The sequence below is a fragment of the Pimephales promelas genome, chromosome 18, assembly GCF_988280905.1.
Source record: "Pimephales promelas chromosome 18, fPimPro1.hap1.1, whole genome shotgun sequence".
NCBI classification, from domain to species: domain Eukaryota; kingdom Metazoa; phylum Chordata; class Actinopteri; order Cypriniformes; family Leuciscidae; genus Pimephales; species Pimephales promelas.
Genome location: NC_142786.1, coordinates 1,647,501 through 1,665,853, shown reverse-complemented (window position 1 = coordinate 1,665,853; position 18,353 = coordinate 1,647,501). Strand labels below are relative to the sequence as shown.

The following is an 18,353-nucleotide window of genomic DNA, read 5'->3' as shown; positions in this document are numbered from 1 at the left end:
AGACACTTTTTGAGAGCCTGATTATAAAAAAAAAAGTCTACTCATTAAAAGCCAAGATACAAACACAATTATGATGTTTTTATTTTAATGTTGTGTAGCCGATATGACAGACTTGGGCTGCGCATTTTACAATTTAACTGGATTTTCCTTTTTAAAAGTGATTTCAATTGTATTTCAAGCAATTTAAAAGCATCATGTTGAACAGTGCACATCTAAAGTGCCTCAGCTGAAGGAAACAATACATTATTTATCAGCTTTTAGATATCGGCTAAACTTTCTTGTTGGGCCGATAACGATAACATTAAAAATGATCATATATCGGCCGATACCGATAATGTGGCCGATATATATCGTGCATCCCTAGTTTTTATGAATATATCAAATTAGCTTTATATTTTTAGTTATTTTAATTTTAGTTTATTAATTCATATTATTGTATTAAATATTAGTATTTCGGTTTAATTTGTTTTTATTTCAGTTTTAGTTTAGTTATAGTTTTTATTGATTTCCAGTTGCTTCAACCTAAACTAATTTCCGTTTTGTTTTAAGTTTTTTGCCCACGCACGCAACATTTCTAATTTTCGTTTAGTTTAAATTCCCCCTGTTGTCAACAATTGCGTCCCTTAAAACGAATTTTTGATCTAATTTAAACGATTTTGTCCTTGAAAAAACATTTGCCATGCCTTAAAACCGCTTGAATGTAACTCGACACCATTGCCTCATTTATATGCGCGGTTCTATGAATATGCAAATGAGCCCCGCCTCCACTCACTCACTCACTCAGCTCAGAGATCCACTGGTTGACGATCACACGTTGATCTGATGTCTGATGACGTCAGAAACACCAGCGATTTCAAATTGTGTTTTTGGTTCACTGCAGTTTTATGAATTTATGAATTTACACATGGTTTGTCTCAAAGCATATTAAAAACACCAAATAGTCACATAAACAACATTAAAAGCTGGATTTTCACCACAGAGGGACTTTAAGTCTTTATTTTAATTAACAAAAAATGCATTTAATAGTTTTATTTAACGATAATAGCACCGACTGACCTGCAGGATCTGCTTGGGTTTGAAACACAGAAACGGCAGGTGAAGATCGAGGTCCAACACGGGCCGATCCACATCCAGTCTGGAGGGAAGTTCAATCTGAAGGGGTCTGAGATTAAACACCTGCAGAAACATCCACAAAACACAACATTGAAGTACAGTAGGTGACCGGAAAGAGCTTAACAACAGGACGGTCAGGGAATAAAGAGTTAATAAAGAGGCTGACCACATGCAGGGGTCCGGGAGGCGGGATGGGAACCAGGGCCAGTTTGGCGGAAAACTCCTTCACCTGCTCTTCAAACTCGGTCATGCGGGAGGTCTTCAGCTGGAGCAAGAAACTACGGCGACGGAGAGATGAAATGCTTACGGTTTATACTTCACATCATGTTCCAGCTAAATAATCATATGGATTAGGGTCTTACCAGGACAGACAGTCTCTGAGGGCATTATAATATGGATATTTGGAGATGACACATATGCTGTATGTGGTGTACAGACGCTGCAGTTTGGTCGACTGATTTTTATGCATCATATTATCCTGTTGGAACTACAATAACACAACAAAGGAATTAGCGACTGCATTATGGAAACTTTTTATATGGGAATTTCATAAAAACACATTTTTTCACATAATATTATACAGTATGTAATTTTATTTGTGTAGTTTTTATTTGTCAAGATTTATATATTTTTTTTCTTTCTATATATTATATATATTTCTATATTCTATATATATTTTTTTCTTTTTTTCTATATATATATATTATATATATATTATATATATATATATATATATCTTCTATATATTTTTTTAATTTAATAAAAACACATTTTCACATAATATTATACAGTATGTAATTTTATTTGTGTCCACACTAAAATTCAATATATTCATATATATTTTTCTTTCTATATATTATATACTATATATATACTATATATTTTTTTCTTTCTATCTATCTATATATATATATATCCTATATATATATATATATATATATATAATATAGAAATATATATATAGAAATATATATATATGAAGAGTTCAGATGCAAAAGCCTCTAAATGCCATTTGAAATTTTCTTCTTTAATGATAATTTTTAGCAAACTTGTATATTTAAGTTCAGTAATTTCACTTAAATAACAATTAATAGGTAATCTTCATTGCCATTTAAGTGAAATTACTGAACTTAAATATAGAAGTTTCATAAAAATCATCATTAAAGAAGAAAATTTCAAATGGCATTTAGAGGCTTTTGCATCTGAACTCTTCATATATAGCATATATATATATATATATTTCTATATATATTTCTATATAATATATATATATATATATATTTATATATATATTCTATTCATCAAATAAGCCTGAAATATATTAATCATGTTTTTTTTTTTTAATGGAGCAGCACAACTGTTTGCAACACTGATAATAATCATAAATGTTTTCTGAGCATTTATATCATCATATTAGAGTGATTTCTGAAGAATCATGTGACACTGAAGACTGAAAATTCAGCTTTGATCACAGGAATAAATTACTATAGATATTTTAAACTGTAATCATATTTACTGTTTTTACAGTACTGTTTAAAAACAAAAAAGCAGCCTTCAAACAAACTGTACCTATTAAATCCTTTTTACTTGTATCTTACATAAAATTTTTACGGATGTTCATGTATTTATTTTGTTTTTGACCGTGTGTGGTAATGTGATGATGTGTGAAATGTGATGTGTGACTCTACTGCAAACAAAATCTACCTTCGGGTATAAATAAAGTAACTTGAACTTGAACTTGAACTTGTTGAGCAAAAAACATTACATCACAGTTCAGAATATATTTGAAGAATTGAAACCTCTTTCATGTTTGTTTATGAACTATCTAGACAAAATTGATATGCTAGCAATCCATCAGAGTGTGTTTATGATCCCTCCTCACCTGGATAGGTTTGCAGAACTGAGCCACCACCCCATGAGTCTGGGTCCCGAACACATCCGTGAACACCAGGAAGTGATAGGAGTCTCCTCCGCACTCATTGGTTATTCTCAAACCACCTGACCAATGACAGACTCAGTTAGCATCACCGTTAGGCACAGAATCCCACGAGGAGACGTTTGCGAAGGTTACCTGGGAAGCAGAGCTGCTGCAGGGCTATGAGGTCGATGTTTTGCGGTACGCTGAGATCGTCTGAGACGGGGACTGCCGATTCGCTGAGTTTACCGGATTCGCTGATGGTTGAAACGGGTCGGTCCCTCTTCTTGAAGGAGCGTCTCCGCTGGGCTCTGCTGAAGGCCAGAGCGTGATCCTGATTAACACCGTTACTGGAACTGTCCTTCGTCACAAACGGTGGAGCGTGAACCTGAAGCACCTCAGCCTCCACCAGCACATCTTTACCCTGCACACACACAACATACACTAAACTAACATCAATACATCATTAAATGGAAAATCACATTAAGAACAAAAATAAAATGATGATTTTTGATTTCATTGAATTATGATTTCATTGTTAAAATCAATAATATGTAGAAAATATATTTTCTATCAGAGACGTCTATTTGATGTGTGTGTTTACATCTGGAAGACGTGTTTGCTCGTCTGCAATACGTCAGATGTCAAATAGACGCTTAGAAGATGTCTTTAAGATGCAGATGCTTTCCAAATGAAGTGATCTTTAACAGATATCTTGCAGACATATGTGTGCTATATAATATACATAATATATGTATAGTATATCAATAATATATATATATATATATATATATATATATATATAACATTTTATTATCATTATAAATTAAATATAATTTATTTTATTTTTAATTATTGAAATTTCATGCATATGTATACATACATGCATAACTTTAATTTTTTTTCATTATTATGAATAATTTATTTGAAAAAAAATGCATATTTTAAAAAGAAAGAAAATATTTATATACTAGCCTATTTAAATGCTAGAAAATGTACTTTACAAATTTTTCATGTTAACAATGAAATCACATTTTATTTGTATTTCTTATGCATTATTCCATCAAGATTACATATAGCTAGCACGACAAATGAATTTGGAAACTTTTAAATGACTTTGGAAATATTTTGCATGGGTGTATATTCGGATGCAAAAGCCTCTAAGCGATCCCTATGACAATTAATATGTAATCTTCATCGCAATTTAAGTGAAATTACTGAACTTAAATATGCAAGCTTGATAAAATGATCATTCTAGAAGAAAATTTCAAATGGCACTTAGAGGCTTTTGCATCTGAACTCTTCATATACACACACACACAAACTTATTTAACATTTTACAAATCATAATTTGTAATCGTAATTATTAATACAGTTTCTTCCTCAACATTCTGCACAGAATAAATGTGAATATGAAGATTTGCCGATGTCTCACTAGGCATAACTCCTTCAGGCGTTCGTTTGATACTCCGGCCACCACACACGCCTCCAGTAGACCAGACGGGCTTTTATCCGCCATCAGAACCGGTTCTGTGCGCGAATGCAGTGCGGTCACTCTTCAGTCGTCCGGTCCATGGCAGTTCGCCAACTTCAACTCTCCGTCTGTTCAAGTGGTCACAATGAATTCAGTTCATGCTTCACCAGGCATGTTTAGCATCCCTGACTGAGAAACAAATTAGTTTTATCTCCGTATTTCACAGTGAAACAGACAAGATTTTCTCCAATGAATGGTAATAAGAGAATCTTTTAGCATTAAAACCTTAAAGGGATTGTTCACTTTGAAATACATCTTTTGGTATGTTTTATCTTACCTCAAGGGCATCCAAGATGTAGGTGTCTTTATTTCTGCAGTAGTTTCTATTTTGATATTTTTAGGTCAAACCATTCTTGTCTCTCAGTCATATAATGGAGGTCTATGGTCACCACCTCAAAGAGCATGCACAGAGAAGTCCAAATTAAACATGATTTAATGACTCGTTTCGTGTCTTAGGTCATCAATGTGTACTTTCATTTACGAGTCATTAAATCATGTTTAATTTGGACTTCTCTGTGCATGCTCTTTGAGGTGGTGACCATAGACCTCCATTATATGACTGATAGACACGAACGGTTTGACCTAAAAATATCAAAACTGAAACTACTGCGGAAACATCTTGGATGCCCTTGAGGTAAGCTAAAACATACCAAAAATTAATTTCAAAGTGAACCATCCCTTTAATTAGATAACATAGTCTGGTTGTCCTCACGTGACCTGCTGTTTTTCCACTCAAATAACGACATGCGATGGATCTCTCCCCCAGTGTCAACATCTGCTTCTAATCCGAATCTGGATCAAGTTCAGACTATACTAGAACTGAATATGAAACCATGACATTTTACAGAGTTGAAGCATCTACTGTACGACTGTTAATGTAAATAAACAATAGATGCTTTAGTCGCTCTGAGGCAATGCAACACAGACCCGGGTCTTCGTGGCTCCTGAGTCACAGTGACAGAGAAGGCATTCATACCGCTGGAGTGAGTTTGACAGAGACGTCAAACCAGTTGGGAAAAACCAAGAAAAGTGAGGTTTGTCATTCCTGAACACATACCTCCTTCTGTGCAGATAAACTTCATCGAAAACTTCTTCAAACAACACCGCTATAAACTATCTATTATATATGACCCCTTTTTATGAATTAGAAAACCATGACATGCGTAATATATTGGCTACAAGTAATTAGTGATTAACTATCAAGTAATTTATGCAATTTAAAGTTTTTGGTAACACTTTACAATAAGGTTTCATTAAGAAAAGAACTAATAATGAACTGCACTTCTACAGCATTTATGTTATTTTCAACATTTACTAAAACATTATCAAAATTAAAAATGTTTTATTTGTTAACATTACTTAATGCTCTGTGAACTAATGTGAAAATGTGTATTTTATTAACTAATGTTAATAAAAATGAACAAATACAAAAAAAAAATTGTTAGTTTGTGTTACAAATAAAACATTATTATAAAGTAATAAAGAAAGAAGTCTCTTCTTCTCACCAAGGCGGTATTTATTTTATGAAAAATACAGTAAAACTGTCAAATATTAGTACAATTTAAAGTGGCTGTTTTCTAAGTGAATATATAGTAAAATGTAATTTATTTCTGTGATCAAAGCTGAATTATCTGCATCATTACTCCAGTCTTCAGTGTCACGTGATCCTACAGAAAACATATAATGTATACAGCTTATATACAACTGCGTGTGTGTGTTTACATAACCTAAAATCTTAAAACTGATATTGGATACACATCCAAACACAGTAAAAAAAAAAATAGTAATACACAAAATCATATGTTAATCTACATATTATGTGGCTGGTTTTGTTGAATCTGTGAGATTTCATGCACTACTTCACATCTGCTCTCGTTCACGAGCGAAACTGAAGAAAAAACACCGAACTTTAATCTGTTGGTTACAATAAATGTTGCATGTGATGCATGTATAAATTACATGACTGGTGGTGTGTACGTTACGAGCATTCAAAGTAACGCAAAATATTCGTTAAAGATTCAATAAAGATTAAACAAACCTTCAAGTGTGTCCGCTGCGACTTCCAGTCAGAAAGTGTGTCGAATTCAATCAATGGTCGTGAAAGAATAAAGCGAAAGTGCTGATGTAGTTCATAATCTGTCACAGAAAACGCCTCATTATAAACATAAGGCGGGATAAAGTTTCGGCCTGACCCGTCAAACTCTCTCTGAAAGATGTGAAGCCCACAGTCAGATATGACTCTGAATCTGACCCGAATGACCAAACAATACTGAGCTCATGAATATTAATTAGTAATCCTGGCGTTGCTTGGTAATTTTTGAAAGCGTCCATTTAGGTGACCTAATTAATATTCATAAGATATGTCGTTGCCCACCTTTCGGCCAATCAGGCCGAACGTCACCTTACGTCATTAACATGCGAAGCACGAGCAGAAAAAACAACAACATTTGTTGGAACAAACCTCCAAATCCTCTCCGCAATACCTCGCAAACTTTATAAAGCACATCTAAATTACGATTTTTTTATTGGACTAAGATGAATGAAGATAGTAAGACATTTTATTGTATAAACTCTTGACTTAACGTTACCACGTTCACGCACATCTGCTTTAAAATCGAAGATACAAAAACTTTTTTCTTTTGATATTTTTACAGCAACATGGTATATGACTATGGGAATAAAATATTACTATGGTCTATTTTAAAATATGTACACTAGCTATATAATATTAATATCGGGTATTGTCAGGGAAGTCTTCAAAAATAAGATTTTATTGCAGGCAAAGGTAATTACACTAAATGACGTAGTAAACAAGCAATAGAAAGCTTGTAATGATATTATACAGGAAAACGAAATAAAACACAAATAATATCAGTGAGAAACAGATCATTTTATTTAGATTCTCTCTTGTAAAAACGTTTCATTCAAACGTACCAGCTTGTTTTCTTGTAGCTCTACGACATCAAAACGATAAAACGAGCATTATTAAAAAAATAAAAAATAAAAGTCACGTTTCTTCACACATAATATTAACACTTCAAAACACCAATTCTTTAAAACATAAAACACATATTAGCCCCAAAAAGAGGAGGAAAAAAAAAATCGCCAAAATGCAGAAGGTACAACTGTTTCCTAAAAATGGAAGTTCTTCTGCGACGTGGAAATCTGAACATCAGCCTTCTTCCTGGAAGATGGAAGTTACGGCTCAAAAGATCACAATAATCTGAGCGCAAAGACAAAATCAGTCTAATCTCAACAATAAACGTTTGAACCTGATTGGTTTGATTTTTCGCGCTAAAAACACAAACCTAATCAGTTGAATATGTAACACAGCTAAAATCTCGGCTGTCTCATCACATCCGTCCATGGGCCGAGGACGAGGATGAAGACGATGCTGAGTTCATGTCCTCCTCGTTGGCGCCGCACGTGTCCACGAGACAGATCAGACAGCTGGTGACAGGGAAGGCGCGCACTTTACTGGACACGACCCACTTGTCCGTCTCCGTGTAATACTCCATGATGTGACCCAGACGACCGACCCCCTGAAACCCGGCCAGAACGTAGATCACTGAACCCACGGCCGCACACTTCACCGTCACACCCCTCCACGGCATCGGAGACGCCATCTTCCACTCGTTGCTGCCCATCTCGTAGTACTCCACCGAGTCCAGGCCGCCTGAAACACATGACCTCTGACCTTCAGTGACCTACGATCAGCTGTGTCCCAATTGACACACTATACACTATGTACTCAACCGTGTAGTGTATGAACTTTATCCGTTTATTTTTGTATTTCAACATCGGAAGTGTCCAAAGCATTTTAGCAAATATTAGCAGGGGAAGTAAACTTATGAACACAAAAACATACCCAGTGTGTTCTGTCCGCCGACGGCGTATATTCTTGAGTTCACCACCACCAGACCGTGATTCTTACGAGCCTCGCGCATCCCACAGAGACCCCTCCACCTGAACACACACACACACACACGCTTAAAGAAACACATTTCTGCAGAAGACCTCAAACTCTTATATTTGATTCACCTCCTGACCTGTTGCATTCGGTCTTTGCAATTGGATTAAGATTAACAAAATATACCTTTTATTTATTTATTTATTTATTTATAATTTTTTAAGAGATATAACACTTTAAACTCAATGGTTATTCCTTTTTAATTCAAAATATTTCCAATAATTTAAAAACACATTTGCACATTCGTGGATGTCATTAAATGATTAAATGACATGCATTTAATCAAATCAAATATTTAATCTTTAAAATTATTTATTTATTTTAATTTGACATTTTTATGATTTAATTCATTATTAGCTTTTTTTTTTAATCAACTCACAAATCTCAGTTTTGGAAACCCTGATATAGAATATAGACAACTCATATATTGACCCACACAGATCATATTTTTATTGTACTTTTATAGTCTTTTGTGCCACTTTTTAGTGGTTGACAGCCCATTTATAGAAACGTATAGGAAAGAGCTTTTTTTTTTTTTTTTTTCAAGAGCATTTTTTGATTACTTGAATATTGAAAATTAAATAAAATATCAATATTAGATGAAAAACATTAATTAACAGCATTAAGATTTAAATAGAAGATCTAAAATAACTTCTTCTTACGAAAAAAAAACTAAAACCGATATAAAAATAAACTAAAGCTAAATACAAATATATTTGAGACCAGAGTTGGCTAACGATGCTTTCGGGAAACGCACCCCAGGTTTGGAACAACTTCAGGGTGAGTGAGTAAATAATGATAGATTTGTCTTTTTTGTGTGAACTGTCCCTTTAAATGTCCCCTGTGAGTGTAAGGTGTCATACGCACTCTTCGGTGTTGGGGTCGTACACCTCGCAGTCGTTGAGGACCCTGCCGGACACGTTGTTTCCCAGACTTCCTCCGCAGACGTAGATGAGCCCGTTGGCCTCGACTGACCCGTGACTGCAGCGCGGCATCAGCATGTTGGGCTTCGTCTGCCACGTCTCAGTGCGCGTGTCGTAGCACTCGAACAGATTCAGAGCTGAACTTCCTATCAACGACATAAAGGTTTAGAGTATGTTTTTGTGGTTCTTTTGAATATTTTTTACTTGTGTTTTGTAGTTCCTACTTCTTTTTGTAGTTTATCCATTCATTATCCATCCATCCATCATCCGTCATCCATCCATCATCCGTCATCCATCCATCATCCGTCATCCATCCATCATCCGCCATCCATCCATCCATCGTTCTATCTGTTCATCCATCCATCCATCCACCCATCCGCCATCCATCCATCCATCCATCCATCCATCGTTCTATCTGTTCATCCATCCATCCATCCATCCATCGTTCTATCTGCTCATCCATCCACCCATCATCCATCCATCCATCCATCGTTCTAACTGCTCTTCCATCCATCCATCCACCCATCATCCACCAATACATCTTTCTATCTGTTCATCCACCCATCCACCCATCATCCATCCATCCATCCATCGTTCTATCTGCTCATCCATCCACCCATCATCCATCCATCCATCTTTCTATCTGTTCATCCACCCATCATCCATCCATCCATCCATCGTTCTAACTGCTCTTCCATCCATCCATCCACCCATCATCCACCAATACATCTTTCTATCTGTTCATCCATCCATCCATCCATCATCCATCCATCCATCCATCATCCATCATCCATCCATCGTTCTATCTGCTCTTCCATCCATCCATCCACCCATCATCCTTCCATCCATCCATCCATCTTTCTATCTGTTCATCCATCCATCCATCTTTCTATCTGTTCATCCATCCATCCATCCACCCTAATCCATCCATCCATCATCCATCCATCCATTATCCATCATCCATCCATCTATCCATCGTTCTATCTGTTCATCCATCCATCCACCCATAATCCATCCATCATCCATCCATCCATCCACCAATCTATTCATTCATCCACCAATCTATTCATTCATCCACCAATCTATTCATCCATCCATCCGTCTTTCTATCTGTTCATCCACCCATCATCCATCCATCCATCCATCCATCCATCATCCATCCATCCATCGTTCTATCTGCTCTTCCATCCATCCATCCATCCACCCATCCATCCATCCATCTTTCTATCTGTTTATCCATCCATCCATCCACCCATAATCCATCCATCCATCGTTCTATCTGTTCATCCATCCATCCATCCATCCATCCACCCATAATCCATCCATCCATCATCCATCCATCCATCTGTTTATCCACCCATCATCCATCCTTCCATCCATCCATCGTTCTATCTGTTCATCCATCCATCATCCATCCATCCACCCATCCATCCATCCATCTTTCTATCTGTTTATCCATCCATCCATCCACCCATAATCCATCCATCCATCGTTCTATCTGTTCATCCATCCATCCATCCATCCATCCACCCATAATCCATCCATCCATCATCCATCCATCCATCTGTTTATCCATCCATCCACCCACCCATCATCCATCCTTCCATCCATCCATCGTTCTATCTGTTCATCCATCCATCATCCATCCATCCATCCATCTTTCTATCTGTTCATCCATCCATTCATGCCCCCGCATAAACCCCTCAAACCCAAACCCACCGGACGATGAGGACCGACTCACCCACTTCCGATCCTCCGGAGGTGTAGATCTTCCCTTTGGAGGCGCAGGCGGCCAGACTGTCGCGTGGGTTTGGTGGCCCGAGTTTGGAGTACCAGCTGTCCTTCACCACGTTATAGCAGTCCATGCGTTTGATGGGGAAGAGCTGCGAGCCGCCCAGGATGTAGACCACATTGTCCCAGAACACGGATGTGGCGTCCCGTCGTTTCTCAAAGGGGCAGCGAATGTCTGTCCAGCTGTAGTCCTGAAACACACACACACACAGATCACACACTCTGTGACACCCCAGCGGTTTGTTGAGATTGCAGGATTTAAAAATAAATGTAATAAAGAATAATGTAAAAAAATATATTTATTATTATATTTATCACTTTGGGGTTTTATTTAATTTCAATATTTCATTGCAAAAACACTAATTATTTAAAATATATATATTTCTAAAAAAAAATGTTAACTCTGTGTAAAAGCAAAAACTTTACTCAGTTTGTGATTGCCAGATAAGGATTAAAAAACTTTATATACACTTTCATTACTTGAGCTAAAAAAATGTACATTCATTTTAATTTTCATGACTTTTATTTATTTATTTTACATTTTATTATTTTAATTTTTTATTGAAAAAGAAACCCTCCATAATCATTGATCTTAGTCCTAGTTGTTTGTGATTGCAGGATAAGCATTTTTTAAGGATCTTTATATAGAGACTTTGATTACATAAAATGAAAACATTGTATGTATTACTATTTTAATTACTTTATGGGTTTATTTACTCTTTTATTTTAATATTTTTGTGGCAAAATGCTATTTATTAAAAAAAGTATTATATAAATTAAATATATTTAAAAAAATATAGAGAGACTTTAATTTTCATAAAGCGGAACATTTATATCTATGAAAGATTTCTAAAATTGTATTTATTTAGTCATTTTAATATTTATCACAAAATAAGCCCACCACCAATTATTTGAAAATATTTTATTTTACATTACAGTTCCTGTGATGAGTGTGAGGCTCAGTACCTTCGGGTTGAAGTAACGGCAGGACTGCGGCTGCGAGCCTCCGAACAGAGCGATGCGATAGTCGTGTTTCTTGCGGCGCGGTCGACTACTCTCACCGAGCTCCTCACGGTCCTCTGGAGACAGGAGATGATAACGCATCCCACCTGAGGACACACACACACACACACACACACAGTGGCAGCTCTGCTTTACAGAAGGAAGATCCTCAAGGACTACATTTAGATGATAAAAACATGGAATTATTAAACAAATATTTATAAAAAAAAATGTATAAAAGATTTTATGAAATTATTTATGGATGGATTGAATGATGAATGGAGAGATGAACAGATAGAACGATGGATGAACAGACAGAAGGATGGATGGATGAACAGATAGAACAATGGATGGATGGATGGATGATAAATGGATGGATGGATGGATGGATGATGCATGGATAAATGGAAGGATAAACAAATAGAATGATGGCTGGATAGATTGATGGAACGATGGATGGATGGATGGATGGATGGATGGATGGATGGATGGATGGATGGATGGATGGATGGATGGATGGATGGATGGATGGATGGATGGATGGATGGATGGATGGATGGATGGATGGATGGATGGATGGATAGATAGATAGATAGATAGATAGATAGATAGATAGATAGATAGATAGATAGATAGATAGATAGATAGATAGATAGATAGATAGATAGATAGATAGATAGATGGATGGATGGATGGATGGATGGATGGTTGGTTGGATGGATGGACAGAAGGATGGATGGATGGATAAAACAATAGAATGATGGCTGGATAGATTGATGGAACGATAGAATGATGGATGGATGGATGGATAGATCGATAGATAGAATGATAGATGAATGGATGGATAAAACAATAGAATGATGGAACGATAGAATGATGGATGGATGGATGGATGGATGGATGGATGGATGGATGGACGAACAGATAGAACGATGGATGGATGAACAGATAGAATGATGACGATAGAATGATGGATGGATGGATGGATGGATGGATGGATAAAGAGATAGAATGATGGATGAACAGATAGAACAATGGATGGATGGATAAAGAGATAGAATGATGGATGGATGGATGGATGCATGATAGATAGATAGATAGATAGATAGATAGATAGATAGATAGATAGATAGATAGATAGATAGATAGATAGATAGATAGATAGATGGTTTGTTGGATGAATGGACAGACAGAAGGATGGATGGATGGATGGATGGATGGATGGATGGATGGATGGATGGATGGATGGATGGATGGATGGATGGATGGATGGATGGATGGATGGATGGATGGATGGATGGATGGATGGATGGATGGATGGATGGATGGATAGATAGATAGATAGATAGATAGATAGATAGATAGATAGATAGATAGATAGATAGATAGATAGATAGATAGATAGATAGATAGAACGATGGATGGCTAGAATGTGTGGTGACTCACAGATGACCATCTTCAGGCACTCGGGGTTGTCCTGGATCAGCGGTTCTGCTTGAACAGTTTTACTGAGGAAGTTTTTGGAGACGAGAGGAAACCGAACCTTCCCCAGAATGTCTACGATGAACTGCTGCCGATTCAACACGTCGTACTTCAGCCAGCGCACCGCGGCGTCGTAAATCTGCACACACACACACACACACAGTATAACTCACGGCAGTGTAACCCTGCTCACGACCCAGCGTCCCGCGACCTCTGACCTGATCTTCGGCTCGGACCGTGAGCGTGTCCTGCTGGAGAAGGTGTGTGACCTGCGTAACGTCCAGCTGCAGGAACTCGTCCATCTTATACACATCTGTGAAGTGCTGGTGTATGAAGTCATCGGCCGACACCTTCAGCTCGGGGCAGTTCAGACACTCGGCCAATGAGCTGATGCCTTGCGGAAGAGACAGCCAATCACAACAGCACGTATATCTGCAGACGCACAATACTTCACACTGACTGTTCACTTTCGACCAGTGTTGACATTCTTAAATGTACATTTTTTAATTTTTGTACCTCTACGCTTTTTATCTTGGCCGGGTCGCCATTGTAAATGAGAAAATGTGCTTACCTGGTTAAATAAAGGTTAAATGAAAAGAGAGAGAGAGAGAGATGGCGACGTCTCACCCAGACAGTTGGTGGCGTCCACCTGCTCCTTCAGGAACTCCACACACATCTTCTTCACCGGCTCGATCTGGTACTGGTTAGCAGCGTTCAGCAGAGACTGGACATTATTACTGTTCACTGAGATTCTGAGATCAAACACACACATGCTAAAGCTGACTAAACAGAGGAATACAAACCATCTTTTGGAAATTGATCTTAAAGGAGTAGTTCACTTTTAAAAAAAACTTTTGCTGATAATTTACTCACCCCCATGACATCCAAGATGTCCATGTCTTTCTTTCTTCAGTCGAAAAGAAATTAAGGTTTTTGATGAAAACATTCCAGGATTTTTCTCCATATAATGGACTTCAATGGGGACCAAACGGTTCAAGGTCCAAATGAGAGTTTCAGTGCAGCTTCAAAGGACTTTAAACGACACCAGACGATGAAAAAGGGTCTTATCAAGCGAAACGATCGCTCATTTAAAAAATAAATAACAAAGTTTAAGTTTTATAAGCTCAAATGCTCGCCTTGCTCTGTTCTGTGATGAGCGTTCGTGACTCTCCTGTTCGAACTCGTTCATCAAAACGAACAAATCTTTTTTCGAGTCATGACTCAAAGGGTCCTAAATAAGACCCTTATTCATCGTCTGGTGTCATTTAAAGCGGCACTGAAACTCTCATTTGGACCTTAAACCATTTGGACCCCATTGAAATCCATTATATGGAGAAAAATCCTGGAATGTTTTAATCAAAAACCTTAATTTCTTTTCGACTGAAGAAAGAAAGACATGGACATCTTGGATGACATGGGGGTGAGTAAATTATCAGCAAAAGTTTTTTTTTTTTTTTAAGTGAACTACTCCTTTAATGCCTTAATTACAAAAAAAAATGAGGAAAACTCCAACCTTTAAGGACAGGATGAATAAGGGGCTTATCCGAGAATCTTTTTCTGAGTCAATTCGTTCGTTTCGCTCGTTGAATGAACCAAATGACTCGGAAAAAGATTCATTCATTTTGATGAACGAGTTCGAACAGGAGAGTCACGAACGTGCATCACAGAACAGAGCAAGGCGAGCATTTGAGCTTATAAAACTTAAACTTTGTTATTTATTTTTTTAAATGAGCGATCATTTCGCTTGATAAGACCCTTATTCATCATCTGAAATCGTTGAACAGTTTGTAGTTTGCACTGAAACTCTCATTTGGACCTTGAACCATTTGGACCCCATTGAAGTCCATTATATGGAGAAAAATCCTGGAATGTTTTAATCAAAAACCTTAATTTCTTTCCGACTGAAGAAAGAAAGACATGGACATCTTGGATGACATGGGGGTGAGTAAATTATCAGCAAAAGTTTTTTTTTAAGTGAACTACTCCTTTAAGATCAATTTCCAAAAGATGATTTTTATTCCTCTTTTCAGTCAACTTTAGCATGGTGTGTTCACTTAGTGTGTGTGTGTGTGTGTGGTCAGCCTCACCGTGCCGTGTAGACGAACTCCACCAGCAGCTCGATGATCTCTGGCTCCGCTCCTCCGAGCTCCACCTCGTGATTTGTGGACTCCATCATACTGGCTGCACATGCAAAACATCAAGGGGCAAAATTAGAATATTGTGAAAAGGTTTTCATATCTTTAAGCCATAATCAAAATTACAGCACATAAAGGCTTGAAATATCTCATTTCGCATGTAATGAGTCTATATAATATATTAGTTTCACCTTTTAAGTTGAATTACGGAAATAAATGAACTTTTGCACAATATTCGAATTTTTCGAGTTTCACCTGTAGATTGTAACTCAAAAAAAGTAACTGGCAGAAAGTTTTCTCACATGTGAACATGAGGTTGAAGAAGTGGCTCGCGGCGGCCAGCACGACTCTGTGTGCCAGTATGTGTTTCCCATCCACAACCAGGACCACATCACAGAGGATTCCCTGAGCACAGGTCAAAGGTCACCCAGTGCATTAGACACAATACATGCACAGGCATGCATACATATCACTTTAAATGTTTAATATCTAAAATTGTCCATTTATCCCATTACAATCATTCTATACTGTCTATTGTATGTTCTAATCTAATGAATATAACTAAAAAATAATAATACTAATAAATTAATAAATATGTTTATGTATATTGAAAATATCAGTAATAATAACAAACACAAATAGTTATTTTGTGATTAATATAAAATAAAAAAGAGAAATAGAAATGAAACAGACATGATAATAACAATTAATTTCAAGACTAATATTTTAAAAAAAATATATGTAAATGATAAAAATTAAATAAAGTCAACAACAAATTTACCTGTAATCAATTTTCAGTTTATTGTAAGACATTTACTATGTAAAGATATCCTATATTTTTTTATGTATAGGCTATATATCAGATATATCAGATTATATGATGCATATGTAAGATCTCAGAATATATGACGCATATATGATGAATATATGTCAGGTTATGTCATGCATATGTCAGATATCTGATGATATTTACCTGTTTCCTCAAGTTATTCATCACTCCCATGATATTGGACAGTAATCTGTACTCCTCTTTGGATGCTATCTTCTTCTCGTTTTTCTTTTTGGGTCCTAATGTCTTCTCGCATGGTGTGGCGGCCATGGTCAGCATGCTTTATTGTGTATATGACTAGAACGTTTATTTAATAAACGGTTAGCTTTTGTTTTTTAATAAACCGTGCAGCTCTGCATGTAAACATTGAAGGTAGGAAAGATGTGAAGGAAGCGACTGGATTAGACGATGGCCGTCTGCGAATGGATGCAATAAAAGTCCGTTTCAATTTACAAAAAAAAAAAAAAAGGACTATATATTTATGGCTCTTTTACTGTAATCTTCAAACAGAAGATTTTCTTTTCAGCCTGTTTGAGTATTTTAAGCACACCAATAGTTTAGGGAAACGTTTATTTTATAAGGATGTATTTTCATGTTTGTGTAGGTTTTCAGCAACAAAAATGATGTGAAGTAAAAACTGCGTGTCAAAATAAAAGTCCCACTTCAGGTTTGACCTCAACCGTTTATTTTATTGTTTTATTTTTATATTTTGGGTATAAATGTATAGATCTTTTGGGAAATGGTTTATGGTTTCTATTACATGATTACAGATAATTTCAATGTAATTATTGGCTTTATTGGTTATAGATCTGCCTATAAATACATCTTATTTTTATTATATCAATTGTTTTGCTTTTGGCTAAACACTACGTTTATTTAAAAGTATTTCTTATTAAGCATTTATTATCTTATTTTTATTAATAAGAGCATGACTTGTTTTTTAAGGGATTAAAATCACCAGTTCACTATGTAAAGTTTTCTATAAGAACGAAATGTGAAAAAAAATCAGTCAATGAAATGAATCAATTCATAAAAAATAAAGTCATGATGATAAACTGCACTACAAACACGTAAATGAACACAATATATTATCAATGTCATGTTATGTACACTAGATGTCAGTGTTACTGTTAAACAAGTTTTATATTACAGTAAAATATGTGCATTGGTCAGTATAAAAGTCACATTTACCAGATGTCTAAATTTAAAAGAAATGGTGCTAAAAGTAAAGGAAATTCACGGCTCTTGTTTGACAAACAAATTGGACGTTATAACATTCATATAGTCAAAATAACTACATTAGGACTGATTTTTTTATTTATGATACTTTTTCTTTTCCTCCAGCACATGTTTTGATTATTTGCGGTGAAACTGAAAGGCCATTCAGGGAAATTACACAAAATCCAATATTTCTGGGCTTAATGCCTGAGTGCAGACGGCTACTACAGCATTTACATTTATCTTTTGCCTCGGCACAGAGAGTTTTACATGAGAAGACGAGACGTGCCAGGCTCTTGTCTGTGTTTCAAATGAGGTAGAGGAGCCTGTCTTTGGGTCTTAACAACAAGACCTCTCTGAGGTGGCCTTATTACTGCAACCAAAGCCCGGCCCGCCTTCATTTCTGAAAGCTTTCATTTGAACACCCTGCTGTCTGAGAGG

The 18,353-nt window shown here is 36.2% G+C and overlaps 2 protein-coding genes across 4 annotated transcripts in view; both read right to left on the bottom strand.

Annotated features, from left to right (window-relative positions):
- Positions 1-6,820, bottom strand: part of dennd3a (DENN domain containing 3a) — a 35,522-nt gene extending 28,702 nt beyond the window's left edge. For 2 of the 3 annotated variants that reach the window (XM_089122715.1, XM_089122717.1), the window contains exons 1-7: positions 6,601-6,820; positions 4,464-4,630; positions 3,185-3,452; positions 2,996-3,111; positions 1,476-1,600; positions 1,280-1,391; positions 1,057-1,176 (exon numbers count right to left, since the gene is read on the bottom strand). In XM_089122715.1, coding sequence (XP_088978841.1) covers positions 1,057-1,176; positions 1,280-1,391; positions 1,476-1,600; positions 2,996-3,111; positions 3,185-3,452; positions 4,464-4,547 — 825 coding nt within the window. In that variant the 5' untranslated portion in view covers positions 4,548-4,630; positions 6,601-6,820. Of the gene's footprint in view, positions 1-1,056; positions 1,177-1,279; positions 1,392-1,475; positions 1,601-2,995; positions 3,112-3,184; positions 3,453-4,463; positions 4,650-6,600 lie in introns of those variants that run through there. The other variant, XM_089122716.1, reaches the window with a different exon arrangement.
- Positions 6,821-7,433: 613 nt separating this feature from the next.
- Positions 7,434-17,295, bottom strand: klhl7 (kelch-like family member 7). Its single transcript, XM_039678872.2, has 11 exons — positions 16,839-17,295; positions 16,168-16,270; positions 15,818-15,911; positions 14,358-14,482; positions 13,949-14,124; positions 13,695-13,869; positions 12,213-12,355; positions 11,197-11,437; positions 9,400-9,601; positions 8,431-8,528; positions 7,434-8,238 (listed from the first exon to the last, which is right to left on the bottom strand). Exons 1-11 carry the CDS (start codon positions 16,971-16,973, stop codon positions 7,916-7,918), a joined length of 1,815 nt encoding a protein of 604 aa, XP_039534806.2. The 5' UTR covers positions 16,974-17,295; the 3' UTR covers positions 7,434-7,915.
- Between the last annotated feature and the right edge of the window lie 1,058 nt (positions 17,296-18,353).